The 24,372-nt window shown below is 41.4% G+C and overlaps 1 protein-coding gene across 8 annotated transcripts in view; it reads left to right on the top strand.

The window, feature by feature from the left end:
• Window positions 1-24,372, top strand: part of NISCH (nischarin) — a 63,644-nt gene that overhangs the window by 20,798 nt on the left and 18,474 nt on the right. For 6 of the 8 annotated variants that reach the window (XR_007774993.1, XM_050957718.1, XM_050957719.1 and 3 more), the window contains exons 4-13: window positions 4,542-4,590; window positions 6,668-6,831; window positions 9,658-9,753; window positions 14,790-14,885; window positions 15,395-15,547; window positions 20,057-20,125; window positions 20,637-20,822; window positions 21,034-21,162; window positions 21,720-21,833; window positions 23,071-23,179. Coding sequence is in view for 7 of the 8 variants with exons in the window: in XM_050957718.1 (XP_050813675.1) it covers window positions 4,542-4,590; window positions 6,668-6,831; window positions 9,658-9,753; window positions 14,790-14,885; window positions 15,395-15,547; window positions 20,057-20,125; window positions 20,637-20,822; window positions 21,034-21,162; window positions 21,720-21,833; window positions 23,071-23,179 (1,165 nt within the window). In the remaining variant the exon portion in view is untranslated. Of the gene's footprint in view, window positions 1-4,541; window positions 4,591-6,667; window positions 6,832-9,657; window positions 9,754-14,789; window positions 14,886-15,394; window positions 15,548-20,056; window positions 20,126-20,636; window positions 20,823-21,033; window positions 21,163-21,719; window positions 21,834-23,070; window positions 23,188-24,372 lie in introns of all 8 variants that reach the window. The other 2 variants (XM_050957724.1, XM_050957722.1) reach the window with 1 other exon arrangement.

The raw sequence follows: 24,372 nt of genomic DNA, 5'->3' as shown, positions 1-24,372 counted from the left end.
TCACGCCCCTTCTCTACCTACGCTACATTGATGACATCTTCATCATCTGGACCCATGGGAAGGAGTCTCTGGAAAAATTCCACCACGATTTCAACAGCTTCCACCCCACCATCAAGCTCAGCCTGAACCAATCTACACGGGAGGTCCACTTCCTAGACACCACAGTGCAAATAAGTGATGGTCACATTACCACCACCCTATACCGAAAACCTACCGACCGCTATACCTACCTTCATGCCTCCAGCTTCCATCCTGGGCACATCACACGATCCATTGTCTACAGCCAAGCACTGAGGTACAACCGCATCTGCTCTAACCCCACAGACAGAGACCAAAGCCTACAAAATCTCCACCAAGCATTCTCAAAACTACAATACCCACATGAGGAAATAAGGAAACAGATCAACAGAGCCAGACGTGTACCCAGAAGCCTCCTACTGCAAGACAAACCCAAGAGAGAAACCAACAAGACTCCACTGGCCATCACATACAGTCCCCAGCTAAAACCTCTCCAACGCATCATCAGGGACCTACAACCCATCCTGGACAATGATCCCACACTTTCACAGGCCTTGGATGGCAGGCCAGTCCTCGCCCACAGGCAGCCTGCCAACCTGAAACATATTCTCACCAGTAACTGCACACCGCACCATAGTAACTCTAGCTCAGGAACCAATCCATGCAACAAACCTTAATGCCAACTCTGCTACACCAGCGACACCATCACAGGACCTAACCAGATCAGCCACACTATCACCGGTTCATTCACCTGCACCTCCACCAATGTAATATATGCCATCATATGCCAGCAACGCCCCTCTGCTATGTACATCGGCCAAACTGGACAGTCGCTACGGAAAAGGATAAACTGACACAAATCAGATATTAGGAATGGCAATATACAAAAACCAGTAGGAGAACACTTCAGGCTCCCTGGCCACACCATAGCAGACCTTAAGGTGGCCATCTTGCAGCAAAAAAACTTCAGGACCAGACTTCAAAGAGAAACTGCTGAGCTTCAGTTCATCTGCAAATTTGACACCATCAGCTAAGGATTAAACAAAGACTGTGAATGGCTTGCCAATTACAAAACCAGTTTCTCCTCCCTTGGTTTTCACACCTCAACTGCTAGAACAGGGCCTCATCCTCCCTGATTGAACTATCTCATTATCTCTAGCTTGCCTGCATATATGTACACCTGCCCCTGGAAATTTCCACTGCATGCGTCTGACGAAGTGGGTATTCACCCACAAAAGCTCATGCTCCAAAACGTCTGTTAGTCTATAAGGTGCCACAGGATTCTTTGCTGCTTTTAAGGATGTGAGAATCTCCCTCATATCCTCTGCAGTGAAGACAGATTCAAAGAATTCATTTATCTTCTCTGCAAAGACCTGGTCTTCCTGGAGTGCTCCTTTAGCACTTTGATTGTCCTGTGGCCACACTGGCTTCCTGCTTTTGATATACTTAAAAACAATATTTTTTTTGCTGTTGGTTTTTGCATCTTTTGCTAGTTTCTCCTCAAATTCTATTTTGGCCTACCTAATTATACTTTTACACTTGACTTGTCAGAGTTTATGCTCCTTTCTGTTTTCCTCAGTAGGACTTGACTTCCAAATTTTAAAGGATGTATTTTTGTCTCTGCCCACCTCTTTTACTCTTTTTAGCCATGATGGCATTTTATGGTGTTTTATAATTTGGAGTATACATTTAGTTTAAGCCTCTGTTACAATGTTTTAAAAAAGTTTCCATACAGCTTCCAGGCATGTCACTTTTGTGTCTGTTTCTTTTAATTTCCATTTAACTAGCTTCCTCATTTTTGTGTAGCTTCTCTTTGTGAAGTTAAATGCTACTGTGGTGGGTTTCTTTGGTATTTTCCACCCTCCAAGGACGTTAAAAGTTAATTACATTATGGTCGCTGTTACGGAGTGGTTCAGCTGTTTTCACCTCTTGGACCAGAACCTGTGTACTGCTTAAGACTAAATTAAGAATTGCCTCTACCCTTGCAGCTGTTCCAAGAAGCTGTCATTAATTGTGTCTAGAAATTTTATCTCTGCATCTCTTCTGAAAGTGTCATGTACCCTATCAATATGGGGATAGTTGAAATCACCTGTTATTGGGTTTTCTGTTTTTGTATCCCCTCTAATATCCCTGAGCACTTTCCAGTCACCATCACCATTCTTGTGAGGCAGTTGGTAGTATATTTCTACTGCTATACTCTTATTACTCAAGCATAGAATTTGTATCCGTAGAAAGAAAGTTCTGTACTTCACTTTTGACACCTGAATTGTCTCCTCTGCTAAACTTACAAAATCTTGTAGCAAGGAAAAGAGAATGGGTGCTTCTTGGAAGTGCAGCTGAAAACTGATCCTGTGAACAGAAGACTACTGTGGACTAGACAAACAGAAATATGATTAGAGCAGTGCTGGAGACAGAGATTTCTGTTTCCCCAGCTCCCAGGTCTGCTATAGGAAGGGGGACTCTTTAGCCACGAGCTGATTGCTATGTGGCTGTGGGCAAAGTCATTTAACTTGTTCATATCTTGCAGATGGAAAAACTTTACTTTCCTGCATTACCAGTGAGGTGGTGAGGATTAGCAGGTGTTTGTACAGCTTTGTCATCAAGTGCATATGTGCTAAGAATTACCCCTGTTGTAATTTGTTCATTTAAAACAGGAGTAAGAACAATTCGGTGCTACTGAATTGTTTTTTAGAATGCAGTTTTTGTAGCTTTTCACCCTAAGTTTATTTGGTTTAAACATTTTTAGGCTGATACATACTCAGTGCAATTTTAGTTCAGTTTATATTTTAGGAGCATATTTTCTAAAATACTTGCTTCAATAAATGAGCAAAGTAGTGTGTAGTTCAGTGGTCCCCAACCTTTTAGGCTGGTGGGCGCCAGCCGAAGGACCACTGCGGCAGTGGAGCACCTGCCGAAATGCCGCCGAATTTCGGCAGCATTTTGGTGGTGACGACTCTCGATGTCGCTTGCCGTCGACAAGCGATGTCAGCGAGAGGCGTCCCCACAGAGATTCGGGGGCGACGCCTCTGGATGATATCACTTGTAGGCGACAAGCGGCGTCATTGAGAGGCATCCCTGCCGAAATTCGAGAGTGACGCCTCTCGATGATGTCACTTGTCGACGGCAAGCAACGTCATCAAGAGGTGTCCCCGCCGAAATTTGGGGGCGACGCCTCTCGATGATATCACTTGTAGGCGACAAGCGGCGTCATTGAGAGGCATCCCTGCCGAAATTCGAGAGTGACGCCTCTCGATGATGTCACTTGTCGATGGCAAGCGCCGTCATCAAGAGGTGTCCCTGCCAAAATGCCGCTGCGGCATTTCAGCGGGTGCTGTCCCGGGGCCAGGACGTGGGTGCATGAAGATGCCCCCACGGGCGCCATGGCACCTGCAGGCACTGCTTTGGGAACCCCTGGTGTAGCTGATGGACTCTGTGTCTTTATCTCCTTATTATTAAGCATTAGAGCTGTCTGTGGACAAAGTAAAATTCTGGATGAGTACTGAATTAAGAGTTATTTGACTTAAATGATGTGACTATTTCAAGGTTAAGATTAAACTATTGCATGCAGGTTTATTTCTGATACTGTTTTTGCAGGGCTTTCTTTGTGTCTAACAGAATCAATACAAGAATTATCTTACTACTTTGCATTGTGTCCAAAACAGCCTCTGAATTTCCATAGCATCGTTGCTCATCGTAGGTGGGAAATATTTCATTCCTCATCTTGGTGCCTTTCATTCCCCTCCTTTCTGGACTTGGGGAGGCAGAAATGTTGACATCCCTCTACTGAAATTTTTTTGCCCTCATCCTCTCTTTCAAAGTTGTCTACACCTCTGCCTCTTGACTCCTGGGGCTGCATTAATGGTGATGCCAGAGCAGGGCTTGGTGGCGTAGCATTAATGCTGTCAAAAAGCTAATATGTTGAAGAAGAGTCTAGAGGAATGAATTTAATTGCCTCTTCTATAGCTATCTCTTTCTTCACACCTGTGCAAGCCAAAGAAAGCACCTTTTCCATGTTAGTGGCATGCAGTCTCAGTCTGACATAGGAGAGGAACTCTTGAATGTTTAATAAATGAATAGTTTATTCCAAGACTTCTTTTCAAAATAGTCATCTTGACATTTCTCAGCAATGAGTGATTTCTAGAACTTGTATAAGGAATAGGCTTGCTTTCAAGTAGTGCTAATATTTTTGGTAATATTTACTGTAGCATCTGTTACATTTAAAAGAGTAAAGACATCTAGTTAAGAATGTGCCTATTTAACTATAGTCTAATGCTGTCTGTCTTTTTCTAACTTAAGACTATTTTAATTTTCAAAATTATTGCATGTTATTTCCTTAGTGACTTTAGTATTATAAAAAATACATAAGATATAATTATGGTCTCAATATTTCATTTTTTAAGATATTTGTGAAGCTCTTCTAATATGGCAGGAAAGGGAGATTTCTGATAAATGTCAGAAGAGTTAAACATTTGAAGAATGGAAAACATTTAAATTAGTCAGTGACAGTGGTTTGTTCTTTGCAGGAAATCAATGGGATCACAGCTGCATTGGCTGAAGAGCTCTTTCACAGAGGTACTGTAACAAATTCCCTAGATTTTAACAGAGAACAATAGTGTGTATTTGGTATGCAAATTTTCTTTAAATTATATTGTAAATTAATATACATGGAGTTACATGTCTCCAGGCAGCCAGATATAGATTTCCCTTTTGAATGTTGTGGATCACGTTTTCTTTGGTTCTTTTTTGCTCTCCTCCCCTCTGTCTTGCTATCAACCCTTTGCATGCTCCATTTGGACAGATGTGTTTTGGTTTGAACAGTGCTGGGCCATTGTCAGTGCTTGCTTGTAAAGATGCTCTCAACAGCAATGTGGAAATGCAATAAATAGACACTGCCACGAGTCTGCTCTGCCCGGCTCTTGGAATGGACTTAGTGAAACTTCTCCCAAACTCAGAACTCGTATATGGTGAGCCCAGGGTGCCCTCACCAGGAAACTTTTTCATAAAACCTCTTGACATGGTATATTATTCCAACACTTCCTCTTGCAACTTACACATGTTTATCCACATTAATTAATAATATTTTAGCATGAGCTGAATTAAAACTTAATTTGTTCACTGTACATAAATTTGTAGCTATTTTACACTTCTAACTTAATAGTTTAGTTAACCTCATAATTATAGTATCGTGAATGCATCCTAGTCATCTTGTTAAAAGGCATTATTTCCTTAGACCTGGAGACTGAATGCCTTTTCCATTAGTGTAGTGAGTTACCTTATGCTCTTGCTGCTGATAGAGCTGGTCAGTATTGCAGCAGTAGGGAACTTATGAAATTGTAAAACCGTTTCAAAGGGAGTATTCAGAAAATTGTGTAACTTTTTAAAATAATAGTTACAGGACAAAATTCTATCCTGACTTGCAGTACATGCAACCTCATTAGCATTAACAGAGTTGCTCTAGGTTTACACTACTGTGACCGTAGCAAAGCAGAACCTGGCATAGTTTGTAACTTCAGCACTTAGGATGAGATTTCCAAAGACCTCTGCAGCTGGCCTTCGTCTGCTCCCATTGAGGCAGGGTGGCGGTGAAAATCATTGACTGAGTGCTTTTGGAAACCCCATCCATAATTTATCATGTTTATTATGAAAACTGGTGCCTGTCCTGTCCCTAAGGTCTTATTGCTGCCTCTGAGTGAGAGGAGAAATGCTAACAATTCCAGAGCAGTGTATTTGTAGTTTATTGGCTATAGTCAGGCTAGAATTTTCAGGTGTCCATGAGGGCTGACAATCTGATGCTATTTCTTACTGTTTCATACAATATCAGAGTTGGAAGGGACCTCAGGAGGTCATCTAGTCCAACCCCCTCCCTAAGTGGCCCTCTCAAGGGTTGAACTCTCAAACCTGGGTTGAGGAGTCTAGTGCTCAGACCACTGAGCTGTCCCTACCCCCTTGAAAACCAGTCCAAAATAAGAGTACTAGAGTGAGAAGGGATTGAAGAAATGTTGATGGTAAATCAGGTTAAGTGGGGATGCATGTTGTATTTCAGACAGCGGGAGTTCATTTTGACATTGTGAGTACTGTGGGAGCCTTAGACTTACCAGTATAGCCATTAGAAATGTTTTCTGTAATTCCCCATTGTATACAGCAAATGCTGCAAAGTTGGTAAATATGTTTTATTAAAGGAAGTGTTCTGCAAGTGGAATGGTTAGTGTTAATTGTTAGGGAATTTATCTAAGGATAGCTTGGAGAAAGAGTGATCTTTTACATTAGATAAATGGGCTTCAGTATGTCTGATCCTGTTCTATTAAAAGTAATGAGGGTATGGCTTTAACTCCATTAGGAGGTTTAGGCCTGTTGTGGCTGAAGGGCCTATTTTAGACATTTAGATTTTCTGGTGCAAGAAGTCCATAGTTTTCTGTTCTTTGAATATTTGTTTAAAATGGCAAAACATGTGGATGTTGCTTCAGTATTTCAGTGAGAGCTAGGGTGTAAAGGGCAACCAGTTAAATCTCCAGCATGCCCACCACCACCGTAATTCTCCTCTCTTCCTCCTTCCCCACAGCAGTGGTGAGCATCAGCTGTTTATCTCTTTGGATGAAATCTTAAAATATTATGACTCCATGTTTAACATTACTGTACTCTTGTTTTTCAGGAGAACAATTACTAATGGCTGGAGAGGTCTTCAGCCTCAGACCATTGCAGTTATATGCTGTTACTCAACAGTTGCGCCAGGGGAAACCTACGTGCGCTAATGGAGATGCCAAAACTGATCTAGGTCATATTCTGGATTTCACATGTAGACTCAAATATTTAAAGGTAGACTGTATTGATGTAGATAATGTAGACATTGTTTCCAGCAGTATACGCTAGAACAGAGGTGGACAAACTTTTTGGCCTGAGGGCCACATCGGGTTTCCGAAATTGTGTGGAGGGCTGGTTAGGGCAGCTGTGCCTCCCTGAACAGCCAGGCGTGGCCCGGCTCCTATCCCCTATCTGACCCCCCTTGCTTCTTGCCCCCTGATGGTTCCCCTGGGACTCCAGCCCCATCCACCCCTCCCTGTCCTCTGACTATCCCCGGGCCCCCTGCCCCTGACTGCTCCCTACAGCCCCATCCAACCCCTCCTCTCATTCCTGACTGCCCCCTGGGATTCCTGCCCCATCCAACCACCCCTTCTCCCTGATCGCCCCCAGAACCCATGCCCCTGACTGCCCCCCACCACCTCATCCACCTCCTCCTCTCATTCCTGACTGTCCCCCCGGTATCCTTGACCCCATTCAACTCCCCTGTTCCATGCCCTCTGACTGCCCCAACCCCCATCCACACCCCTGCCCCCTGACCACCACCCCACACTCCGCTGCCCTCTATCCAAGCCCGCTCTGCTCCCTTACTGCATTGCCTGGAGCACAGGTGGCTGGCGGTGCTACAGCTGCACCACCCAGAGCACCAAGACAGACAGCTGTGCCACCCAACTGGAGCCAGCCATGCCACTGCACAGCACAGAGCACCGGGTCAGGCCGTGACACTGCAGCTGCGCTGCCCAGCAAGAGCTCGCAGTCCCGCCGCACGGAGCATTGCATCAGCGGTGCAGTGAGCTGAGGCTGTGGGGGAAGGGGAACAGCAGGGGAGGGACCAGGGGCTAACCTCCCAGGCCAGGACCTCAGGGGCCGGGCAGGAGGGTCCCGCGGGCCATAGTTTGCCCGCCTCTACACTAGAAATTAATGGTGTGCTGTCAGTGTCACTTTTCCTTTGAAAGCATGGAACCGCTAATATTAATGCTGATTAGGTGGCCCAGAGTCTTCACTTTATTGTGCCTAGAAGCAACAACACGTAGCAGCTGATATTTTCCTGCATGACATCACCTTCCCAGAGCCCCACTGTAGGCCCTTTATAAATAGGCATACAACCACGTAATCTTTCTGAGCCTTGGTTGGCCATTGGGAATTCATATAACTGTGTGATACTATCCATCTAATGTAGAATTTATAAAAACTCTGCCCCCCCCCCAACATTCGCACTTCATTATTTTGTATCTGTAATTGTAAATAATAACTGTCCTGTAGTTGAGAGTTGCAACTGAGTTTCCATTAAAAATCAATTTTAACCCTTTGTAATCTTAACAGTAAAAGCTCATATGGCAACCTCAAAATTAGTAGGTTCAGTCTGGAACCATGACAGATTTTTCTTCTGCCAAATTTGAAGTGAACTGGAAAGGTTTTCCTCACTTCTGATGTACAAAAATTGAGAGCTCATCAGAATTAAAAAGACTGATTTTTTTTTTTTTTTTACTTTTCATAGCAAAAACAGAACAACTTCCCTGTCTTATCTGACTTCTGATTTAAATCTATCCAACTGAATTTACAGCTTCTGAAGTCCAGCTGTAAAGATGACCTTTCAAGAATACTTAAAAGTTAAAGCACTCATGTTCTTGCACACTTAATTAAATCTGAATCAATTTTTTTATCTGGGATTAGAATAGTTACAGTGTTAGGGAGCAGTGGAGGAGTCCAGTTCCTTAATAGGCAACAATGAACAGCTGGGGAGAATATGGAAACTTCATCAGAAGCTTTTGTGCTCTGTGGAAGCAAAGATGCATCTGCAGATTCATTTCTATGGAGCTTTCCATTCCCCAGCCTTGCAGCTCCAATGCTACAAAATTTACATGGTCTTAGAGAGAGAAACCTGTGTTCTTTGGCCCCAGTGGTGTTTTCTGACCCTGTAAGCTCTGATCACTTGTGCTTAGAGCATATCGGCTCCTTTAGAGCTTGCAAATCCCAGATGAATCCAAGCAAGAGATCCTGCAGACTTCTCAAATTTGGATGTTCATGGCGAGTGTTTCTGAACCTTCTGTATTGGTACTAATATTAATAGAAGACAAGCAGATAAAAACAATTTGGAGTATGTAGATTTGCGCTTCAGTTTGCAGATACCTAACAATGCTCAACTTTTTCCAAGCTCTCAACTTGGAAATGCCTTGCCCTATTTGAAACCCTGGGATGGAAATATGTGTAACTGTCTGATTTTATTTCAAGAAGAGAGATTATTTTTAGTGAATGGAGGACTAGGGTGTCAATTAGTTTAGAATGGAAAACTAGTGACCATCTTAACTATGAAGTCTTTGCCACAACTCCATGTGCTACAATGTATAAGCACAAGGTGGCAGCCTTAGGCCAAGTCTGCACTATAAACTTATATAAACCCATGAGCGATGCAGTTCTCCCAACCTGTACCCAGTGTAGACAGCGCTATGTTGATGGGATGGCATCTCCTGTCACCATAGCTACCACCTCTCGTAGAGGTGGAATAACTATGCTGACGAGAATCTCTCCTGTGGGCATAGTAGCATCTTCACTGAAGCACTGCAGCTGCAGTGTTTTAAGTGTAGACCTGCCTTTTAAGTTCAGTATCTTGCTTTCTGTGTGTTCGGCTTTTGCCTTTAATTTTTTTTCCTTCTTTTTTTAAATGCTAAATTGTGTTCAAGTGTCATTAACAGTGGAATCCTTCAACTTCTTTGGCTGTCATTTTAGAGGGTTCTCAGTAATTGTATTTATATGGTTCAATCCCTGTAATTTACGGCAGACACTGCAACAGATGCGTGTTGATTGGTTTTGTGTATTAATTCTGTCTTTAATCTTGATTACTAGGTAACTGGCACAGAGGGACCTTTTGGAACCAGCAACATTCAGGAGCACCTCTTGCCTTTTGATTTGTCAATATTTAAATCTCTTCATCAGATAGAGGTATGGTGGAGATACTGTTTGCTCAGTAACTTTCTAATGGCTATTCAAAAGCATAGTCTAGCAATACCAATATTGCAGTGTATCTCTTAGTATTGGTGAGCTATCATTTACTTTGGCTTGGCACTAGAAGTTATTACCATGTTTTATATTTATTACTAATAAGTGAGACAAATGCCACTTTCTCTAGTCTGGAAAAAATGGATTCCAGACTAGATATTTAGAACAGCTGATTTTGTACTTCCCCCTAAAGAGCAAGTTTCCTAATATAATTACAGCAGAACTTTGTTTTAGATATAAAAATCAAAACCAAAGTAGTGGTGATTTTTCTGCTTCTTAGAAAAGATCTAATAACAAAGTTTTAGCAAGGTCTCGTTACTAAAACATCTTTACTTGTTGAAATACCAAATATTTACAAATATACCATGAAATAAATGTTTTCCCACAGAGCACTTTGTGGTGCAGTACTTTTGTTTGTTAGCTTACTTGTTAATTGGCAAAATTTATTTATTTACAATTGGTCTAACATTCATTAGTGAAACTTAGCAAGTTTCTGATAGAACTTCAGTCGTTCTTTTAATGTATTACATTGTAGCTTGCTTACCAGACTCAATATTTACATATTATGGAGACCTGCCAATGTCTGTACCTTGTTATGAAATGCAAAGCAATAGTGAACTTCCATTTTGGGAGTACAGTAAATGTTAAAAATGAGAGGACTCTGGTGTTCTAATGGCAAATGTGTCAAAGAAGGCATTGGATCAGCTAGAAGAACTCCAATCAATCAATATAGATTCATAGATTCCAAGGCTAGAGGGGATCACTGTGATCATATAGTTTGACTTCCTGTGTGACACAGCCCATAGAACTCGCCCAAAATAATTCTTGGAACCTATCTTTTAGAACAACAGGCAGTCTTAATTTAAAAATTGTCAGTGATGGAGAGTCCACCACAACTGTGTGTAAATTGTTCCAGTGGTTGATCAATCTAACCATTAAAAATTTACACCTTATTTGCACTCTGACTTTGTCTAGCTTCAGCATTAAAGAGCCCATTATAAAATGTTTGTTTCCCATATAGGTACTTATGAACTGTAATCACGTCACCCCTTAACCTTCTCTTTGTTAAACTTAATAGATTGAGCTCCTTGAGTTTGTCATGGTAAGGCAAGTTTTGTAATTCTTGAATCATTCTTGTGGCTTTTTTCTGAACCCTCTCCAATTTAAAAACATACTTCCTGAATTGTGGGTGCCAGAACTGGGCACACTATTCCAACAGCAGTCACACGAGTCCCAAATACAGAGGTAAAATAACCTCTCTACTCCTTCTCGATATTCCCCTGTTTATGTATCCCAGGGTCACATTAGCTCTTTTGGCCACACCATTACACTGGAAGGTCTTGTTCTGCTAATTATCCACAGCAACCCCCAAATCTTTTTCAGAGTCATTGCTTCCCCGGGTAGAGTCCCCCATCATGTAAGTATGGCCTATGTTCTTTGTTCTCAAATGTATTCATTTACATTTAGCTATATTAAAACACACAATGTTTGCTGGTTCTTAGTTTCAGAGCAGTTTGGATCACCTGGTAATCAGTGAGCGGTCCTCTTTATTTGCTGCTCCATTATTTCATTAGCGATTATTTTGTTTTCTTCCAAGTCATTAATAAAAACATTAAACAGCATAGGGCCAAGAACCGATCCTTGAAGGACCCTACTGGAAACACATCCCTCGATGAGTCTGCATTTACATTTACATTTTGATACCTATCAGTTAGCCAGCTGGTAGTCCATTTACTGTGTGCCATGTTCATTTTATAGCGACAAAGTGGGAGTAAGAAAAGAACCCTGTGTAAGCTTGAAAACTTGTTTCTTTCACCAACAGAAATTGGTCCGATAAAAGATGTTTTATCTCCCATCTTGTCTGGTTGTATCCTGGGACCAACATGGCTACAACAGTACTTTAGACAACAGTGCTAATTTTCTGTCATTCTTATTTCTTAATCAAAATGTCATGTAGTAGCAAATCAAATGCCTTACAGAAGTCTGCATATATTACATCAACATTATTACTTTTATCAACCAAATTTATAATCTCATAAAAAAATCAAGTTACCATATATACTCATTCATAAGCCATATATTTTTGGTAAAAAAGTGGTGCATCAAAGAGCGGGGTTGGCTTATAAACGGGTCTTCAACAACATTTGATTATTTTAAACTCTATGGAATAATAGAATTGAATATCTAATACATTGTTCTTTTGTTTACCTGAAGCGTCTGCAGGCATGGAGCCCCTTAGCTCCCTGTGGCCACCGTTTGCTGTTACCAGCCAATGTGAGCTGCGGGAAGTGGAGGCTGATGGCTCGCAGCCCTCCATGTAGTAACCTCACGACCCCCAGTTTCAGAACCCCTGTTTTATATTATCTTTTTATTTTTTGCGATTGCCTTCACTTCCACTCTGAATCAGATTGTTTGTTTTTTAACCAGTACAGTCGTCTTCCTCAATTGTGGCTTTTTGGACATCTAGTAAGGTGTTCTTAAATGATTCCCAATTATCATTCACATTTTTCTGATTAAATTCTTCCTAATAGCTGTTTGGGTCATAATTGTTTTCAGGTTCGTGAAATTGGCCCTACTAAAGCAGCAAATATGTATATTACTCGTCTGGGCTTTATTCTGTTTGCACATTATAAATGCAATCAAGTCTTGATCACTTGTACCTAAGCTGGCATTCATTTTTAGGTTTGTGATCAGTTCTTTTATTAGACAGGGTCTAATAAAGAATTCCCCAGTGTTCACTGCAATGCTTTTTGAGTTAGGAAATTATCTGCAATATTTACAAAATTGCAAGGATGTTTTAGTCCTGGCAGCATGAGACCTCTATCATATGTCACTGAAATTGAAGTCCCTCGTGATCATGCACTTCTCTTTCTACACTATGTAGATAGATGCATAAAGAGATGGCCATCTTGTTCCCTAAGCTTTCAATATCACTTTTTTCTGAATTATCAGTGACTCAGAAGCAGGCAATGTAGCTCCCCCTTCCCTTTTGCCTTCTCGATCCTTCCTAAATAGGTTATAACCATTGATTTTAACATTGCAATCATGCAAATTATCTCGCCAGGTTTCAGTACTACCAACTAGGTTGAATTTATGCTCATATCATTAGTGCTGATATTAAACATCACCAGTAGATCCTAGCCCACTGACTTCAGAAGCCTATCCAGTCTTAGAGTGACATCTCTTGTCTTGGCTCTGGGAAGGCAGCATACTGTCCTGTTGTCCACCTATGCCTTGCAGAATGTTCTTTAATTCTTCTGAATATTGAATCTACAACAAGGATTGTCTATGTTCCTTGGCCAATTGGAGAACTTTTCGTGGGCAAGCTTGATTTTCTTACAGTTTGGGCCAAACTGCCATCCACATGTGTATCCAATACATCCTTCTGTTCCCTTGGACCTCCAGGATCTTGAGAGGTATCTTCTGTAGTTTTCATGTTAAGGACCTGGTATCAATTTGAAACTTCTAGCCATGTGGAATTCTTCCTGTTGTCTTCTCTCTAGTGGCCACAGCCTGCCCATCCTTATTTGTCTCCAGCTATGTAGAATGCTGCTTTGACCTCTTGCCTCTGGTGGTTATGAGCCACCAGACCTCCTATGACTTCCTCTCTGTGTTTGATTCCTGGGAAGTCAGCTAGATGATCGTTATGATCCTTTCTGGCCTTAAAGTCTGAGGCCAGTGTCATTTTTCCTTGGTGTTTTCCAAATCTTGCTGTCTCCTCAGCTTTGCTGATTCTCAGTAGCATCTCAACTTGTTCCTCCAATCCTAGAATCTTTTCCTCCAGCATAGTCACCAACTTGCACTTCATGCACAGGAAATCCCTTCTATCTTCAAACACCGCCACTTGTCCATCACTGGCCATCTTAATATCTCACATACTGCTGAACCTGGAAAGAAAGCTTCTCTCACTTGTCAGAAACCCTGTTAATTGCCTCTATTGGTTGGAGCCTTTCCATCTTTGCCAAGGCACTGATCAAAGTTCTAAAGCCAAGAGCCTTTCAGCCTTTAGCAAGGCATCCTACTTACTCAGGGCCCCATGGCTCTGCTAAGCAATCCATACACAGAGAACAGCCAGCCAAACAATCCACAGATGGACCAAATGCTCCACTCACCGAGTCCCGCTACTTTCAAGCACAGAGTCTGCAGCTACTCCCTCCAAAACTCCCCTCTTAGTGGCCTCTGTTTGTAGCATTTATTTAATAAAGATTTTTTAATTAAAATTATCATGTGGGAAGGAAATATATCAATAACTCTTAAGGGGATCTAACTAAAATGTGTTTTGTGTTTTGGATAGGGGCAGATCACTTTCTAAAAAAAGAATATGGAAAAGGAAAAATAATTTAACATGAGGAGTTTTATAACTTGAATGTTCATGGAAAGTACTGGATTGACTAGCTCTGGATTGACATCCTCATTACAATAATGCAGACTTCTCCATCAGAGTATCAGCTCTGTCCTGGAAGGACTCCACTTCTAAGGATGACACTTATGTTTTTTTAAAATGTAGAGAATGCACAAAGATTGTTAGTATGATCAAATATCTGCTTCTGTAATTATAGTTAAACTTACTTGCAAGAGTCCTTTCCATTTGGTAAGAGTGAAGTATTATGTTCAGTTAAGCTGCCTGGGTGGCTTCAGCATGATGAGAATTTTTACTTGTGCTGGGCAACTTTGTTGAAAGAGCTTTTAGAATTTTGCTTCTTTCAGGTTGCCCCACTGATTTCATTGTCTAATTTTCTTTGTCTTGACCAACTTCCAGTGCAATAGACTGGATCAGCTCCTGTTGGTCCTGTTGCTTGTTTATATTCTTATGGAAAAGAGATTTTAGAGGAACACTGTAAATGCTCTCTCTGTTGATACAATTGAACACCTGGTTATACCAGCTATCACCAGCATCTTCCTTACTTAATTATTTTGTTTGTTCCAATACTCATGTCCTTGTGACTTATTTTGTATAGCTGTATTTTCCCTTTAAACAGATAAATCACTGTGGTGCAAATCTTATTAAAGGGCTGACATCATCAAAGCACACTTTAACCACGATGAGTGTTCAGTTTTCAGCAACCTCAATGAAAGTAAGTGCATTTTCCCAAGGCTGGCAATTGTTTAAAGCATGTCCAAAAGTATTGCAGTTGCAGGAGTGTTTATCTGAAGTCATGTCTTGCTGTGTCATGTGTTACTATTAAAGCCATATGACTGAAGGGTCCTATATTACCTTGAGAGGTAATGTCATTTTTATAAATTAGAAGGAAGTGTTTATTATCTGTGTACCAACTCTTTAACAGCTGTATTTACAGCCGGTATTCATGTCAACTGTAATTTCTCAATAATCCTAGTGTTCATGCAGATTCTCTGCCTGGATTGGATACTGCTGTCAGAACTCCCTATCCATATGCCCAAAATAAGCATAGTTCTTGCAGTTTCAACCATGTCAGTCCAGATATTAAATTCTATTACATTTAATCTGAATGTGTTATTTTATCCTTACTGAACTGTTGCAAGACTTTTTTTGAGAGCTATTAGTTTTCCCTGAAGGCATAGTTGTAGTGCTTTAATAATGTTCTTTAATGTCTGTCTTAAACAGGAAATTCTAGCGCCTGAGGCCTCTGAATTTGACCAATGGGTTCCAGAGGGTGCCCTTTCAAGTTTTCCTGTGACAGCGGTTATCCCAACTTGGAAGACTTTAACAACTTTAGATATGAGTCACAATCGCATATCTCAGATTGATGATTCAGTGGTAAGACTTCATGGAGTTTAGTTTTCAAGACATTTTCTTGTTTGGAAAAAATGCACAGCGAGCATGCTGTGGAACACTCTAGATAGCCAGCAGGGTTTAAATTTACATCCGAAACTTCCATTTGTCTAGAGGATTTCCATTTGCACTCATATTTTGCTTTTAACTTAAATTGTACATTGACAATCTAAATCACAGAAAAAGCAATATTTTTGGAAGCAACTTAAGCAGGTTTGTTTAATTTCAGTGGTTTCTGCCCTCAGGCAAAGCAAGGGCAGGAGTAAATGCAGTGTCTGTATGCAGCATTTTGTGTATATGATTAATTGAATGCTGTACATCTCCTGAAACTTTTATGCTTCAAATCAGTTTTATTCTTAACCCAATTATATAAAACAAAATCCTGTTCAGGGATAGAATGTACTGTATGTTACAGACCTTACTGGTGTTTAAAGGCAGCCTTGAGCCCCACCAGTTAGAGTAGCACAGTTGACAATGACTCACTATGAAAAGTCTTCCAAACGTGAAGACCACATCCTAAGTATTCAGTCAAGACATTGCTTCCTTTGTTTTCCTTTCCATGCTGCTTCTGCAGTTCCCAAATTCATGATAATTAAGTAAACTATGGGTTTTTTATCGCTGTCACCGCTATGTCGTCTGTGTGCCTCACAAACACTAACACCTTTTTCCTCGCAACCCATGTGTGAGACAGGGAAGTAGTTATCCTCATAACTCAGATGGATAACTGGAACACAGATTAAGTGACTTGTCCAAGGTCATGAAGTCTGTGACATAGGCAGAAAAGAATCTGGATATCCTGGATCCAAGTCCAAGACCTTAACCACAATGCATTTCTTCCTCCCTTCAGTATTAGCAAAGACTGATCTTTAGGGAGATCAAAACCAAAACAAGGATATAATGCAGGCAGTATAACACCAAGGCTCTGAATGAGAATCAGTAATACAGACTTTAATTCTGCAATATGAGTAAGTTTGAAGGCAAGGGTCTAAATGGGATCTAGAGTTTATTGTGCCCTATAAATGTTTCCTGGAGGTCTTAAGTTGGTGCATGAATTATAGACATAATCATAGATTCATAGAATATTATGGCTGGAAGAGACCTCAGGTGGTCATCTAGTCCAGTCCCCTGCTCAAAGCAGGATCAGCCCCAACTAAATCATCCCAGCCAAGGCTTTGTCAAGCCGGGCCTTAAAAACCTCTAAGGATGGAGATTCCACCACCTCCCTAGGTAACCCCTTCCAGTGCTTCACCACTCTCCTAGTGAAATAGTGTTTCCTAATATCCAACCTAGACCTCCCCCCCACTGCAACTTGAGACCATTGGTTCTTGTTCTGTCATCTGCTCCCACTGATAACAGCCTAGCTCGGTCCTCTTTGGAACCCCCCTTCAGGTAGTTGAAGGCTGCTATCAAATCCCCCCTCACTTTTCTCTTCTGCAGACTAAACAAGCTGAGTTCCCTCAGCCTCTCCTCGTAAGTCATGTGCCGAGGCCCCCTAATCATTTTCATTGCCCTCTGCTGGACTCTCTCTGATTTGTCCACATACTTTCTGTAGTGGGGGGGACCAAAACTGGATGCATTACTCCATGTGTGGCCTCACCAGTACCAAATAGAGGGAAATAATCACTTCCCTTGATCTGCTAGCAATGCTCCTACTAATACAGCCCAATATGCTGTTGGCCGCCTTGGCACGCTGCTGACTCATATCCAGCATCTCGTCCACTGTAATCCCCAGGTCCTCTTCTGCAGAACTGCTGTTAGCCAGTCGGTCCCCAGCATGAAGCAATGCATGGGATTCTTCTTTCCGAAGTGCAGGACTCTGTACTTGTCCTTGTTGAACTTCATCAGATTTCTTTTGGCCCAATCCTCCAATTTATCTTGGTTACTCTGGACCCTATCCCTACCCTCTAGCCTATCTACCTCTCCCCTCAGTTTAGTGTCATCTGTGAACTTGCTGAAGGAGCAATTAATCCCATTGTCCAGATCATTGATAAAGATGTTGAATAAAACTGGCCCCACTTGATACTGGCTGCCAACTGGACATCGAGCCATTGATCACTACCCGTTAAGCCCAACAATCTAGCCAGCTTTCTATCCACCTTATAGTCCACTCATCCAATCCATACTTTTTTAATTTGCTGGCAAGAATACTATGGGAGACTATATCAAAAGCTTTGCTAAGGTCAAGATATATCACATCCACCGCTTTCCCCATATCCACAGATCCAGTTATCTCATCATAGAAGGCAATCAGATTGGTCAGGCATAACTTGCCCTTGGTGAATCCATGTTGACTGTTCCTGATCACCTTCCTCTCCTCCAAGTGCTTCAAAATTGTTTCCTTGAGGACCTGCTCCATGATTTTGCCAGGAACTGAAGTGAGGCTGACTGGTCTGTAGTTCCCCAGATTCTCTTTCTTCCCTTTTTAAAATATGGGCACTATATCTGCCTTTTCCCATTCATCCGGGACCTCCCCCTATTGCCATGAATTTTCAAATATAATGGTCAATGGCTCTGCAGTCACATGATCCAGCTCCCTCAGCTCCCTGGGATGCATTAGATCTGGACCCATGGACTTGTGCACGTCCGGCTTTTCTAGATAGCCCTTAACCTGTTCTTTCACCATTGAGGGCTGCTCAGCTCCTCCCCATACTATGTTGCCCAGTGCAGCAGCCTAGGAGCTGACCTTGTCTGTGAGTACTTCAGCTTTTTCCACATCATCTGTCACTATGTTGCCTCCTCCATTCAGTAAGGGTCCCACACTTTCCCTGACCACCTTGTTACTAACATAGCTTTAGAAATCCTTCTTGCTATCCTTCACATCTCTTGCTAGCTGCAACTCCAATTGTGCCTTGGCCTTCCTGATTACATCCCTGCATGCTCTAGCAATATTTTTATACTCCTTCCTAGTCATCTGTCCAAATTTCCACTTCTCGTAAGCTTCCTTTTTCAGTTTAAGCTCACTGAAGATTTCACTGTTAAGCCAAACTGGTCAGCTATTCTTTCTGCACTTCAGGATGATTTGTTCCTGCATCTTCAATAAGGCTTCTTTAAAATACAGCCAGCTCTCCTGGACTCCTTGCTGCCTCATATTAGCTTCCCAAGGGGTTCCTGCCCATCAGTTCCCTAACGGAGTTTGTCTGGTTTTCTAAAGTCCAGGGTCCGTATTTTGCTACTCTCCTTTCTTCCTTTTGTGAGGATCCTGAACTCAACTGTCTCATGGTCACTGCTGTGTAGGTTGCCACCCACTTCTACTTCCCCTTCCAATTCTTCCCTGTTTGTAAGCTGCAGGTCAAGAGGAGCATGACCCCTAGTCGGTTGCTCCAGCACTTGTACCAGGAAGTTGTCCCCAACACTCCCCAAAAACTTCCTGGATTGTCTGTGCATTGCTGTATTGCTCTCCCAGCTGATGTCAGGGTGATTGAAGTCCCCCATTAGTACTGGGGCCTGTGATCTGGAAACTTCAGTTAGTTGTCCGAAGAAAGCCTCATCTACCTCATCCTTCTAATCGGGTGATCTATAGCACATGCCTACCACGACATCACCCTTGTTGCTCTTGCCTCTAAACATAACTCAAAGACTCTCAACAGGCTTTTCTCCAGTTTCAAACTGGAGCTCTGAGCAATCATACCACTCTCTTAAATATAAGGCAACTCCTGCACCTTTCCTCCTGTATCTGTCCTTCCTGAACTGTTCATCCCCATCCATGACAGTGCTCAAGTCATGTGAACTGCCCCACCAACTTTCTGTTATTCCAATCACGTCATAGTTCCTTGTTTGTGGCAGGACTTCCAATTCTTCCTGCTTGTTTACAAGGCTTCTTGTGTTTGTACATGCACCTAAAATAACTAGTATGAATCAGGATGCTTCCCGTCTTGTACCCTCCTCCTTGTATTTCCTCCCAGTATCTCACTCCCCTGCTTACCTTTGGGTGTAGGTCACCATCCCCCGGTGAACCTAGTTTAAAGCCCTCCTCACTAGGTTAGCAAGCGTGTCTGCAAAGCTGTTCTTCCCTCTCTTCGTTAGGTGGATCCCATCTCTTCCTAGCAATCCATCCCGGAACAACATCCCATGGCTGAAGACTCCAAAACCCTCTCTTGAGCTGACTCTTGCAATTTTTAGCTTTATCCGGATTGCTGCATAACCCAAATACCTATCGCTACATCTCAAATGAACTTGGGCTGTAATGAATGGCTTAATTGGGAGACAGACCATTAGTTGGAGTATGAAGCCAGAATTTCAAGTAGAACTTGACCTCACTTCTCAAAGTAGAGCTAATGTTTTTTTCAAGAAGTGCATGGTGCCACTTAGATTGCTGAACTACCATATTGTGTGAGTGAGTGAGTGTTTTTTGTTTTTGTTCTTTTTACTTTAGAGACTCAGGACATAGAAATATGCCTTTTTTAATCATTAGTCAGCTGACAGCCTCGCAAATGTGGGCTGATTGACAGACGCAAAAGGGCATTTTACTGCATAAAACCATTTCTTTTCTTCCAGAAACTAATTCCGAAGATTGAATTCCTAGAATTGAGTCACAATAATGTGTCACTAGTAGAGAATTTACAGGTCAGTGACATTATTGAGGATTCACTTTTGTCTCCAAAGTCTTGGGATGTGAGAGCACAGAGGTGCTTCGTTTGGACTCGGGTATTGGCTGCCTTTCTCATGAATAGTGCATTAACTGTAAAGATTACATTCTGACATTATTAAAAACAATTTGGGGTGGCTCCCTCCATGTCCATGCTCCACCATATACTACTTTCAGTCCTCCATTTTCCCTCTCCTGTATTTTTTCTTGTTTCACCAGCTCCCCTGCAGTTCTTATCACTTTGCATAGCAACCAGCTGGCAGTGAAGGCAATGTGGGTCTGTAGAACTGAGCCAGGGGGATCTCTCCCTCCCTGCATGGGCCCATGTGGATGAATGATACCATACACAATTTTTTTTAGCAATGCTGGCTAGTGTGCAATGTAATCTTGCACACAGCTGGGATGAGCCTTAGCACAATGTCTCCAATAGATGTTGTTTAATTTGATTGAATTGGTATGTGATGCTGCTGTTGTGTTCTGGTGTTGCAGCATCTTTACAACCTCATTCATCTGGACCTATCCTACAACAAACTTACATCGTTGGAAGGTGTTCATACAAAACTTGGGAACATCAAAACTCTGAATTTAGCAGGAAATCTTCTGGAAAGGCTATGTGGTCTTAACAAACTGTACTCGCTAGTCAATCTGGATCTTAGCAGCAACAAAATAGATCAGGTAAATGACTAGCTTCATTGCAACAATAAAATTAACTTTAGAATTGGTTTCAAAGTTAAAATACAGATATACTAGATTTTTGTGCTTGTGGCATTATTATAGTCTTCCTGTTGTATACACCATATACTTTAGTCTACACATTTACACATATGCTCACATTCAAAGAATGCAAATTTGAGTGACACTTATATTTATATGCAAATACTTTCAGATTGACGAAATAAGAAATATAGGAAACCTTCCATGTTTAGAAAAGGTGGTCTTATCCAACAATCCTTTGAGCATCATTCCTGATTACAGGACCAAAGTGCTAGCCCAATTTGGGGACAGAGCCTCAGAGGTAAGCCATGTGGAATTTTTATTTGAATTCAGTACCTAACAATCTTTTTATTTTCTAAAAATCTGTAGAGAAAACAAGTGGCTAGTTCAGCTTTTTTGCACAGCTGTTAAATTTGCAAAAATTCCCTTAAATGTTTACTGTGTGTTGTAGATGTTTTCTATTTTAGAGAATGAAACCAACATACTCTTGACAAGGTCAGTTATGGGAATAAAACTTAAAACCTCGTGTGGGTAGAGAAGCAGCACCTTTACATTTGAACACAGTTTTTGCTACAAAGGCGTGAAAATAGCTTTTCTGGCACTTTTGAACTTACATTAAAACTTGTCTCAGTCCTTTGGGAGTTAGGGTGGGGAGGTCTGGTTTTCCATGAAAAGTAACCCTACAGATGTACTTAGTTTGTCATTATGGTACCAGATTATTTTAAATGTTTGTATTAGTGTAAACAGTCAGTGGTCATCTTAAAATAGCGGCAGTGTCTTGCTTCAATCAGTGCATGATTCTTTCAGTATTGCTGCTGAGGCTTAACCAAGCAATTTGTCTTTATGGATTTTCTTCAGGTCTGTTTGGATAATATCAGTACCACAGAAAAGGAACTTGACACTGTAGAAGTGCTGAAAGCTATTCAAAAAGCAAAGGAGGTTAAGTACAAACTGAATAGCTCTGATAAGAAGGTAAGTTTTTAAGAGGGGGAGGATCAGGGGCTAGAAACCATGTAAAGTAAAACATGAACAATGTGATGCTTGGAGAAAAAAAAAGACTTTAGATGTTAAATTACTCTTGGATCTATTTGGCTTACTAATGAAGTATCTATATTGTAACAACTTCTACAAAACATGCTTTGCTTTCTTGTTTTAATGTCTGATGCACTTTAAATGCAGCAATTTTGCACATTTTTCCTGTTCTGTTCCTTTAACTTCAGTAATGTCTTCTATGTCTTCCTTTCTGTGGTGGTCTGGCAGATGGGGAGAAGGAGGGATAGATAGAATGACTTCACAATATACAGAGTGGCTAACTTGATGAGAAGCACAGCTGTGCTGGTCCATATTACAAGTTGTAAAGTCCATTCAAAAATGATCACTAAAAAGAATTTCCACTGGTTATGCAGTAAAGTATTAAAATAATTTTCTAAAAGTCCCTCCCTTTTGGCACTGGTGGGGATTTCTTTGATTTTTTTTGTTGGAGAAACAAAATCAAGCAAAACTGTCCCACCTCTGCGGGTACACATACACAGACTTGTTCTCATTGAGCTGGTGCAGGTATAAATAGAAATGTGTCTGTGGTAGCATTGGTAGCAGCAGAGTGACTACCCACCAGTTTCTGACTCTTTTGTACGTGGCGTATCTCAGCTGTGCTTCTGCTACCTAAGCTACAGCTGCTACACTGCCATTTGTACTCAGTGAGAGCTAGTGCAAATGTGTACATGAACAGAGGAAGCACACCCACCTCTTGTAGCGTAGACATATCCTGAGTACTTCTCAACTGTAGTTAAAGTATGTTTCAGGTTTGCACTTTTGACTGTGACTGTGAGGCCAGGTATAACCAGACTGTCCAGAGTTGGCATTAGAAGAACTAGCAGAAGTTGCTCTGTTCTTTTAGTCACTCATCTAACTTGTGAAATGCACTGTTCCATCAGTCAAGATATAACAACTGGTTAATATTATCAGTATAATCAAAATGGCATTTTCTAAAATGGACTCTTATAATAGGATTTCACTGTAACAGAAAATAAAATAACAGAATTTAATGGATGTGAACTGAAAATTGTCCATGACAGCTGAGCTTTCACAGAAAAGAAGCCATGTGATTATGTGGATTTGTTTGAGTTCTTGGGATCTAATATTTGCTCTGCATGTTTGTCAGTGGTGCTAGATTCTTGTTCCTTTAACCACTACATACTTTCTTTATTAGATCAGTGAGGACTCCAGGCTCATTGCTGCCAGCTCCAAATCAAACTGTTCTTCTCTTACTGTTCATCCTTCCTCTTCTTCTCTGCCTCGTCCTGTCAGCTCCAGCCAAGGTAATCATGTATGTATCGTGCTGCTGTGTTGGGCCTCTTGGTCCTGTTTTTCTAGGCTGCATTGATATACATGAAGTTTATATACTAAATATGGGGCTTTGTCAGCATCAGTTGAAGCGTAAAGGCAAATGGGTACTGTCCCAGACATCTAAGCTATATTTATATTGGCAAAATTCTGACCTGTAGTTTTCCTCTGGTGGTGGTAACTGTGGTAGCTGTAGCATAAACCTGTTGCAAATCATTTTACCACTGTATCTAATCCTGCTCAAACCACTGGTGGAGGACTACTCATCCAGCTTTTCCTAATGTAGATAAATCTCTAGTGCCCTAATGGCAAACCTTTATGTACAGCAATGCTTTAAAATGGCTTTTCTTCCCTGTTTGGTGTTGGGATATTAAGAGGGAATTGATGTGGTGGTAGTTCCCATATTGCTTTTCGTCAGGAGACACAGTTAAGTCAGGAAACCTGAAAGAAGGTAGAAAAAGAAGGGGAACAGAGAAAAACATAAGTAGTAACAATATTAACTTGAGGGCTATCACACTGATTCTAACCCTGTGATCTCAGTATACCCATTGTGCCAAAATCCTTTTGACAGATGTTCATAAAAACAAACCCACTGCATAAATGTGGCATTCACAAAAAGGCTTTGTGCTCTGTGTACTGCTTTTGCAGCAGCCATTAACACTATTTATAGAGCTGTGCTCATTCCTGCTGATTTACAGGAATGCTGATGCATGACTGAGGATAAGTGAACATCACTGAGCTTTTTTCGCTTCACTTGAGTTAGAAACACAGAAAATGATTAAATGGAAACAAATGGTCGGGGTTAAGACTATTTCTAATTCCTTAAGATGGTATTGCAAACAAGAGAGTACGTCAATTGTATGGGTTGGGATGGGAAGCAGTTGACCCTTTTCCTGTAAACATTTTATTCCGGGTGAGGGAGGTGGAAGTGTCCAAAGCTCGTGCTCCCATTCTGGGAAAGAACAAGATGTTACCAGCATTTCTGCAAAATCTCGTGAGGTTTCCCCAACATCATCTTCTATGAGAAGGCAAAGATCATTATGATAGCACTCACATGATTATTTGTATGTGACCAATATAGGAATCGACACATCAAAGCAGAAGCAGACTCGGTTACCTTTTTATGTACTTCACCTAACCTTTCAATCTATTTTAGATTTCTTTTGTA

This window comes from Gopherus flavomarginatus, chromosome 6 (genome assembly GCF_025201925.1).
Source record: "Gopherus flavomarginatus isolate rGopFla2 chromosome 6, rGopFla2.mat.asm, whole genome shotgun sequence".
NCBI lineage: Eukaryota > Metazoa > Chordata > Testudines > Testudinidae > Gopherus > Gopherus flavomarginatus.
Note: the sequence above shows the minus strand (reverse complement) of the source record. Positions and strands in the feature narration are given on the sequence as shown.